Here is a 10356-nt window from a genome sequence, read left to right as displayed (position 1 = left end):
AACTTTACCAGCTCTAACCCTGAATCGATTTTGGCTAAAATTGTAACCTAAATTATGAATTGCACAAGAAAATTAATTTTTTTGTTTAAAAATTGAGATTAGATTCCCCATACAACCTTTGAAATTAACAAACTGAACAAAATGTTGGTAGTGTGTTGCATATTGATATTTAAGTGTTAAGCCTACTGAAATATTGAAGAATCAGACGTCTATGCGTATATGTAGGCCTATGTGTCTATTCACTATTTAGGCTACTTCACATATTATTTAGGAGGATTACCCTCGCAAAGAGGGGTGAGGGTCCCCTGGTGTAGGCCAATACTGCATCTTTCTACTTGCTGTAAGCCCATTATATTTGCAAGAAACGTGATGACATTGTTAAGTATGTCAGGGGCCAGATTAACTATAATGATGATAAATATCAAAATTGAAGTGGTAAATAAATTCATAAATCCATAAATTAATTTATGACAGACTTTAACATTCTTTGATCCCAAAAGAGATATTTCCTGCACGCACCATGAGCATGCTCCTGTCCAACCAAACCACAAACATCATGGCATTAGCCCCCCAAGGGGAGATCTCACAATACACAGCACTGTCCAAACCTTCTTCAAATGGAGACAATACTGAACCACAGATTCCATTCATCTAATAGTCCCTCTGATGGCTGAGCAGTAGCCTTTCAGATCTCATGCTCATGTCAGGCTCAATAACTTTGTTGTACACAATTACAGTTAAGTATTGTATTGTGGGAACACGCCAGCCCTTCTCCACAAGGCCACAGCCTCTCGAGGTCTCTCTAAGGGACTCAGGGGCTCACAGAGCCTGGAGACAAGTTGTCCCACTGCCACTATTGAGAACTTCCCGACTAGCGGAAAAATTACTTGAGATACACAACACAGTGCTGGAGTCTGTTATCCACTTTCTATTTAACCAGACCAAATGAGAAATGCAGTAAAATCCTGTGTGGGCTTCTACTGAGAATATCTTCATAACAAACAAAACAGTATTTACCCATTTGTATCTATTGTTATTCACTCGTTAAATAGCTTGTGGAATTGCTTCACATGAGATAAAGTAATAAATTGGCACACAGTCCTGGGGTGGGTGTCTCGTATGGGCTGTGGTTTTGGTCTCCCACCCAGACACACAGTTCCAGTGGTCTTTACCCCCCCTCCTCTGCAGCCACAGGGACCCAGTCTGGACGTGAGGTAAGGGCTACGGTCAGCACACCACACCACACCACACCACACCACACAGCACCACACCACACAGCACGGAGCAGGAATGCACATCAATAACCTTGTCAGCCCAAGGGCAAACATGACTTTGCAATCATCCTCATCTAAACAAGTCACCTCAGTTCAGCCTCCGCTGTGCCCAGTCACCCGTGAGTGGCGGTCTCAACTCACTCAGTCAAACATTTATTTTTATTTGACTTTACTTACTGTCGCTAAAATATGTCATGTAAACTTCCCAAGAGATAAAATAACTCCTCAAAATGTACTGACTTTTAACATACTGTTGTCAGTCCACATAGCTTCAATAATTAGTGTGTAAGTGTATAAGTGTACCACATGTGCATATATAATTATATATAGTATATCTGATATACAGTACATACTGTATATATAACTCAGTAGCTCTTTTAATTAAAATAAGATCTCTTAATATTCTCTTCTGCGTTACTGTTATTTTTTAAATAAAACACTCTGACCTAAGTAGAATGACAGCTGTTTAAATACACTAGCACTTTGTGAGATTTTATGATTAACCAATAACCAGTACCTCCACTGCTGTTTTACAGGGGATAGGTCCAAGGTGACATCAGAGGAGCATTGTTCTGCACAGTATCTAATGAACACCACCACATTCCAACAACAGAGTCCAGAGAGAGGGGTAAAATGATAGCTGTAATGACATGGTTCTGTCCACGAGAACACAATACACTCGAAAGGCGCTCGTGTATCACAAGAACTGTACTTTCTCCGCAGAACAACAACCGACTGCTGTGAGTTCAAAAGTTTAAGAATCTTGTGTGGAACTCATGAACGCCAACCAAAGCAGGAGTTCCCTCACCATAGGGGATGTGAGCAGAAAGAGTCAAGAAGGGGGAAAAACTGTGAATCACCCATCATTATAATGGGTAAAGACACATTTCTGACAGATTCTCAGTAACTAATTCCAGACGGCTCATGGGAAGATTCAAAGGCAGTAGCCATGTGACTCCTGGCAGACTTTCTGACATGTTGGTGTGAGTTTTTCTCTGCCTAGATAAACCATAGGCAGCCCTTGACCACACGCGCTGGCTGGCTGGCTGGCTGGCTGTCTTTTAGTGCCACTGGGGCTGGCGATGAAAGGAGGCTGAGATGTGTTGCTCCTACCTGATGTAAGCCACGAGAAAGTGCAGCACAGGAGCGCTCCCCTCGCTCTCGCCCTGTTGCCATGACAATGCCAGCTCAGTGTCGGACACCGCTACGACACGTGGTTGCGTCGGGGGAGAGGGGGGCATACACATTTCTGTGGGGGAGGGCAAAAGGTGAAGAGTTGAAAGACTCAGTATCTTCAATAGGATGTTAGATATGACAGTGAATAAACATGTAATAACAAGTGAATGCTTTTAAGTGTATGCTGGCTTTTACAATGCAAGGCACACAAATGAGCAAAAAACAGCCAAACAAAAACATATTACATTTTTCCTTTGTTTGAAGCAACGATTTCTAAGAAAACAATCACACTGATGCTGTATAATAACCCATAATCTTTGAAAGTGGTTGCGTAGACTTTTGCCCACCATGTGAAGCAGTGCTGACGTCCCGCGGCATGCTGGGACGGCCCTCTCCGGCCCATCCATATGCCCCAACACTGACCCTGTATAGGGTGGCCACTTTCAGGTTGGATATGGCCACATCCTGAGAGATGGGGCAGGGGAAAAAACACTTTGAGAATCACACAATTAGTTTTTCTTGGCTCCAAGTTATTGGCATCCTTCACATGAGATCATTTTGGAGGTTATTTTTCTGTTTCTTTTTCTTAGTAATAACAATCTCACTCCTAGTTGTTTCTAGTGGTTTCGGAACAAGTACCCAGACAATGAAATGTTGAAAAGAAATACTTACAAACCCAGCTTGTCCATCAAACTGGCCCTGAATGTGAAAAAAGACACCCTCTGCTCAGTATGTTATTAGACTGTTGGACCTCCTAGCAACAATCCATGACTATATTTCTGTTTCTTCAACAAGAACACTGCATTTGGACTGAATTGTAAGTCTATCAAAGGCATATAGCATAACCTTGTTATAAGAGATTTGTTTGTTATGTTGCCATTTACATTCCTGACATCTCTCATAGCAGTGAACAGTCACATCTTATTAGTCACATATTATTGGAATATGCCATCTGGCATTAGGAGAGCTCAATAACTTTTGCTGTAATATCATTTCAAATAAACTGTACAGTATATGGTGATTAATGGTAGGATCAGGCACAAGGAATGGTCATGTCATTCTCTTAGAAGATTTGGTTATTTCACTGAATAGCTGTCTTATTTCCATATGGTTTATGTCCAAGTGAAGGCATGATTACTCTTACAGTGGTCAGCATGTCCAGGCTGAGAGGCACATCCAGTGTGGCTGCATTTCCAAACGTCCGAGCACCTCTCATTTCAGTGTAAAAGACCTGAAAAGCAAAATAAACATTCAAACAGTCATATTACATACTGTCAGAATATCACCATAAGGCATAGACCAAATGATAAATGGCATTCTAGCTGGCTTTCTGCTCTGCTGAAATTAATGCTTGAGTAAAGCATATTGCACATGAAATATGCAATAGAAACTGGGTCACCGACAAGGTTTCATAAATGGAAATATTCACCTTTGCAATCCATTGACAATAGAAGAATTTCTGCCCTGTGTGGCTAATTTATTTATCAAAAGACCTTTATCTATTAGCTATGTAGCTTATTCCTCATTGTAAGTCATTTTTGTCAGGTAAATGAATAACTCTGTGTAAATGGACATTTTCTATACAACAATGAGATCAGACAGGTCATCATTTTTAACACAAAAAACAGAAGTGGGACAGCATCCGTCTGAAGAAATGCGGAAGGGTTGAAGGGCTGGATGGCTGAAGGGCTGAGGCTTAAGATGTCTGGCCCCTTTGGCTGGTTGGAGCCAGAGGTGGGAGCTATCTTTCAACCTGGACGGCTCTCTGTCTCTCACTCCTGGCTCCAACCTAGCCCTGACCGACTGCATGTGCACACACACACACACACACACACACACACACACACACCTCCATCGCATAACCACCTGCCTCTCCTTGCCACATTAAGCCTCTCTGACTGTCTTACCTTCAGTTTCACTGCCCTGCCTAAGTATACACAGCCAAGGCGGGAATGTCTTAGTCTGTGCACCCCCACACAATGGCGCCACGGTCAAAAGTTCAACTTGGTGGCTGATGGAAAGTGACTGGTATGACTGAGTGATCTAATAAAGGATTTCATGGCAGGAAAATCAAACTCTATGTCAATATAATTGAAGGCTGGATTACAAAGACTGTTGAAGTGCTGTTTATGCCGTAATCACAATCAAATTTGTCAAAGCTAATGGGATCCTATATACTGGAACTTGAGACGACCCCCATCTAACCAAGACTTCATGTTCAGTCATATAGTTGTATAATGTCATCAATCATCATAGGAAACAGAAAATCGGTGATTTCAATATGACCCATATTTCTTGGCAGCACTAAATAGATTTTGATGTGATACCTATGACCTGTGAAAAAAGACCACTATCTCACAGATCTACAGAGGAGTCATTCAGGCAGAATTAATAAGTGCTTATCTTACACACACTTTATCTCTTTAGGACTGACATATAGCCTGCACTCAGAAACATAATGCTAAACTGATACTTCCTGCATGAAACCTCCCAGAAAACAAAAATCACCTCAGATAGCTGAATATTTTGTCTCCACCTTCTCAGTGTGAGTTTAAATAGGTTAAGCCCTTGCAATCAGGCCGCCTGATTCCTGAGTCACTCTGATAAGAATACCAGAATTCTCGTCTCACAAGGATGCGGACCACATTGTATCTGAGACAGTCATCATCGGGTTATAATCCAATTACTTGGAAACTCATTGCCGCACAATGCTGCATATGAGAAAGGTGTTTCGCGAGGGGTGTCTGTTAAAAGTGTCTCACACTCAGGTTTTAAAAAAAGGTTCTCCAAGGGCCAAACAATGTGCAAAGTATTTTCATCCTTCCTCGCGCCTCGAGACATCCATTTCCGTGCCCTGTGCTTATCTGCAGGTGCAGCTAAGGTGATTCACAGGCTGGAGGGAAAGCTGTAGCTTGTTGAGAAAAAAAAAAAAGTATGAACACCTCAAGTTTATTTGCTTTGGCAGCTGTATCTATTCAATGGCTTCCCAAACTACACGGATATCATGTGAATGAGTAGGATAAGTTTCTTTAAAAAAAAAAAAATTCAAAATATTTTTCACAGAGCACTGGAAGGTGAGAGATTTATTTATCTGAGGTCTGGCCAGCAGCGGAATTATATATGACCATATATTCCGTCAAAAGCTGCAGAGGGGATATTATGTACAGCAAGGGCTCTGGATATCAGCGCATGGACTTAAATGTTAACCTCTCCGCACGAGAGCTGTGAAACATAATCTTGGGAGGAGTGGTGTCTTTTCAGGTGCAGATAAAACCTACAGCAGGAAAAGTTGAGACTTTGGCCTGCACGTGAGTGAATGTAATTCTGTGATGAGAGTGCAGAGAAAATGACTTTTTCTGCACGGCAGAAGATGTTTGACTTACACTCTATTATCTCCGATGAATCCATTTTGAATTCCGAGACTAAAAACATCCTGGTGAGCTTATGTGAAGATGGAATCGCAACAGATGTGGCAAAAACGACACCTCATGGCCATTAACACGTCGACTGTGCTTTTCTCATTTCCTTTTCCAACCTGCTACCTGACAGCCAAAGCAAAGTTGATGGATTTGCCAGCCCCTCTGGCAGGGGTGTGCGGAGAACAGGAGGGCTTTCAGGGGAGGAGTACTTACTTATTCCGCGATGCTCCAGCAAGCAAGGAAAAATCCCTGACAGTGGCACAGCATGTCAAAACTGTGCTAATACACAGGAATTAGGGACGGGGCCCCGTGACAGGTGCAGGGCAGTGTTAGGGGATGGAGGCGGGTGGAGGCGGGGAGCGCTTACCTTGTACCCTGTGATGGTGCTCACATGGCGCCTGGGCATCTTCCAGCGCACTCGCAGGGCTGTGCAGTTGAGCGTCTCCAGTTGGATGTCCAAGGGGGGGCTGAGGCGATCTGTGTGTGTGTGGTGGGGGGATACAGACATGGGAGATGAAATGAAATGAGTAAGACAGGTTAAATCCAGAACTTTGTTGGAGCATCGCAGTGACACTGTCTGAACTGCGTTGAAAGGATCAGAATGGTGATGAAAGAGCATACATTAGACATTAGGGGCAAGCTTAAAGTATTCTGCGTCTAGACATAGCTAGACACACACACACACACACACACACAAACACACACACAGCTTTCCTGCTTAGCTGAAGTAAGAGATAAAAATAGAGAGAAACATGAGGATGCACACCACGGTAGGCTTGCTGTCTCAGCGCAACAATACAGCCTGATTTTGATTTGGTGTGGATCTCTGTCAGCTTCCCCATTCTCTACGGGGCGAAAGATTGCATGGAGTCACAGTGTCACAGCCTCTGGTGTCCTTGAACAAAAAGTAAAATCAACGGTTTCAATTAGACATTCCAGCAGGCACTAGCAGCGGTCAGCCTGCATTGGTGTTCCTATAACGGCCCACAGGTGACAGCACACGGGGCCGGGGAGGACAGGTAGGTAATCCGCAGTGGTTAAGTGCTGTCAGCTGTGTTTTGGAGAGCTGCCCTGAAGAGTGACACTTCTCCAAGCCCCGAGCTTCCGATCCCGTGTAGACCGAGACACTTCAGTGGCTCAGAAAGTTAGACACACTTGCACACACACACACACACACACACACACACACACACAACACACACACACACACACACACACACACACACACACACACACACACACACACACACACACGCACGCACACACACACACACACACACACACACACACACACACACACACACACACACACACACACACAAACATACACTTACTCACAAGCATGTGCCCATACAAACACACTCACACACAAACACACTCATTCACACACACACATGCACACACTTCACGAGTGCTTTAGACAAGTGAGGGAGTGGACAGCTTTCCACATGGCCTGTGCCTGATAGTAGCCAGACCTTACAGACACTGACCAAATGGATAGCATGTGTAGGGAGCGCAGCGTGTCCCTGAGCAGGACCCAATCATGCAGCCTGTCAGTGGCAGCACCAGTGTCCCCCCCTGGGGACGCCTCAGCCTTGGCCAGGACAAGAGAAACGGAATAAGGCCGAGAGCAGAGTGTTGCAAGAGGGACGCTGAGGTCAAGCCCTCAAGCCGGCAGCAAGTTTACGAGAGCATTAGCCAATGCCCCAGTCCTCGACTCCAATGCCACTGCAGAATGCCAGGAGTCTAAACAGGAAGTGGGTCCAGGGTATCCACTGGAATGAGACCCATATGTCAAAACCAGAAGCAATCAATTTCTGCACTTGACGCACTTAGTTGTACACAGTGGCCTCTCTGGAGAGGGACCTTCAGCTGCTTTGCCAGGAACATACATTTCACAGTGTCAAAACCTGAGGGATTCTATAGCATAACCTAAAGGTAAACATGCTTCATATTTCTATAGACAAATCTGCATTGTATAAATAAATGTACATATACTAACAGAGCGAGTATATCATATTGTTCTGTACAATATGTTTTTCTTTTGTTTGTTTTTTTCTGTTTCATTGTTTTAATGTGGCATATGCTGTGATATATCCCAATTGTAAGTATACACATAGCAACTTGTATTTCTTATTCCTTATGTCCCTCATACTTTGTATGTCCGCTTTGGCAATATTGATGTCTTATTCGTCATGCCAACAGAGCATTTTTTTTATTAGCAACATATGCATAAGAGTGGCTTAAGGAGGTTGGGAGACAGTCAAGGGCAGACTTGGGAATTGTCCGACGGGAAGAACTAATGTTTCCTCAAAAAGTCAACTACCATTCCACTAACGACTTAGAATGGTGGCAAATGCCCTCACTTCTTAACCTGAGTATGAACTGAGGTGTCTGTGATTGTTTGAATGGCATAATGTTGAGGGGTTGTTGTGCACATTGAAGTCTTTCTGTCTAGACAACCTGTAGTGTGCATTGAAGTCTTTTTCGGTCTGTCAACTTTTCGATCGATTGGTGCCTGGTCTTGTTCAACTTCCCCTGCAGTCAGTCTCAACACTGAAGAATATCAGAAGTTCAGATGGACTCTCAATGGCGTGACTTCTTTTCAAGTATGAGGTGGATTTCTTTCATGTTGTGTCCTTGTGTCCAGAGGCAAGCATGATCATGGAGACTAGTGTGACAGTGGCAAGTGGTTTGCGACCTGCAATTGAATACTAGCTATGCCTCGTCATGTGATGCTCATGTGTAATCTGATTAATATACTCTTCATTCTCTGAGAGAGAGAGGGAGAGAGAGGGAGAGAGAGAGAGAGAGAGAGAGAGAGAGAGAGAGCAGGTATTGTTGAAGGCGACACACAAACCATTCAAACAATCACTCATCATTCAGATGGGTCTTCTACCTCTGTCATATAAAGAGCACTAATAGATTCATCTCCCTGTTCTGATGATGCCCACAGTCAACCTGAATGGCAAAAAGAAAATGAATACCTGAGTACCTGTGAACAATTGTCTTAATGCCTAATGAGCAGAAAAGTGCATTCCAAATGGCTAAATTGATCACTGTAACTACCGCTGCCACCATCAAAATTAATATCAGAGATGGTCTGAGTGACTGGTTGTTAGCTTGGAGATACACAAGGATTAAAATATCTATGAACAAGTCTCATAACACCAAATTTTACATAATTTTTCCTATATATTCATGTATATTGTATCTATGTCAATGTAAGCCACAACCATCACAATTATTCCTTGCAAAGTCAATGTTTATAGTGGTAAGGTATGAGACCACATACTAATATAGAATAATATTCATATTTGTTATTGTCTATATGAATTTGGCGTCCAATTGGGGGTGAATACAACAATTAATAAACAGTTTCAATGAGGACAAGAACAATGTCCATGACATTCCCTTCGATACAGACAGTAGCCTAAAAACTATCAAGTCACAGTGAGGTAGAATTTAAAAAGTGATCACATGCATTGTATCATATAGGATATTGTTGTTGTTGTCTTCGCCTTGGCAGCCTTTTGTGCGACTAAATGAGATGATCCGTACATGCTACCTCACCTGATTTTCTTGCGTTGCCTCTCTTGACACAAAATGAAATATCGATCATGGTCGTAGAAAAAAAGAACATAAACAGCAGGCATAGCTCTTTCCTCTGCAGAAACATCCTCTCCGCAATTGGGTCCGCGTAAAGTTTGAAAAACTTCAGCGGTTAGTGGCGTCTGGAATAAAAAAAAAAACAATCTGCAAAATAAGTCAGTCGGTCACATCCACGATTTGGCTGTTAAAGTTCTCCAATCCAGAGACAGATTTCGGGGAGGCACGGTAGCTCTGTATGCTCAATAGCGATGGGTTTGACACTGATGAGATTACAGACTGTTAAAGATCAGTCTAACCGACGGCACGCGCTCCACGGAAACAGGCACATGCACTCGTGTAAAAGCACTGGAAACGGCATCGCACGAGTTTGGCTTGTTTTGGGAGACAGCTTTTCTGTCCAAAGGATGTGCGTACTTCTTTCACTCCTTCCCGTTTGATTCGGAAGTTTGCAAAGCGACAAAGAAGAAGAGGACTGAGAAGACACACCGAGTTAAGAGGATAATCGCAGTCTAATCTACCCAGATGGAGACTTGAAGCTTGCTCCAGCCAATCAGACTAATATAGAAACACCATAAGCAATCACTAGAAAACAAGAAACAAGGGATAAATGGAGGTGTTAAGTTGTCATGCTTGAGTGGACTTTTGCTCATTAAAACTCTAATTAAAGCACTTATTTCTCCTTACTATCATTTTTAGCTATATATTATGGTTAAATGGATGCCTTCACATTTGTTTTCCTATAGTGATTGTAAATGTAATGACCTGCATAGTTTTGTACATTTATCCTCCTCATCAGCATAGTCTGTGGGTTGCTGTCCAGTTTAGCACTAGCATATTATAAAATGATATTTTTTTTTACAAATGTCATCAAATTA

At 42.8% G+C, this 10356-nt stretch overlaps 1 protein-coding gene across 2 annotated transcripts in view; it reads right to left on the bottom strand.

Annotated features, from left to right (window-relative positions):
- The window catches only part of LOC125294096 (pikachurin), a 31396-nt gene extending 21496 nt beyond the window's left edge, over positions 1-9900 (bottom strand). For both annotated transcript variants that reach the window (XM_048242457.1, XM_048242458.1), the window contains exons 1-6: positions 9443-9900; positions 6237-6346; positions 3595-3681; positions 3123-3149; positions 2798-2915; positions 2388-2523 (exon numbers count right to left, since the gene is read on the bottom strand). In XM_048242457.1, the coding sequence (XP_048098414.1) occupies positions 2388-2523; positions 2798-2915; positions 3123-3149; positions 3595-3681; positions 6237-6346; positions 9443-9548 (584 nt within the window). In that variant the 5' untranslated portion in view covers positions 9549-9900. The remainder of the gene's footprint in view (positions 1-2387; positions 2524-2797; positions 2916-3122; positions 3150-3594; positions 3682-6236; positions 6347-9442) is intronic.
- Between the last annotated feature and the right edge of the window lie 456 nt (positions 9901-10356).

This window comes from Alosa alosa, chromosome 5 (genome assembly GCF_017589495.1).
Source record: "Alosa alosa isolate M-15738 ecotype Scorff River chromosome 5, AALO_Geno_1.1, whole genome shotgun sequence".
Classification (NCBI taxonomy): Eukaryota; Metazoa; Chordata; class Actinopteri; order Clupeiformes; family Clupeidae; genus Alosa; species Alosa alosa.
Note: the sequence above shows the minus strand (reverse complement) of the source record. Positions and strands in the feature narration are given on the sequence as shown.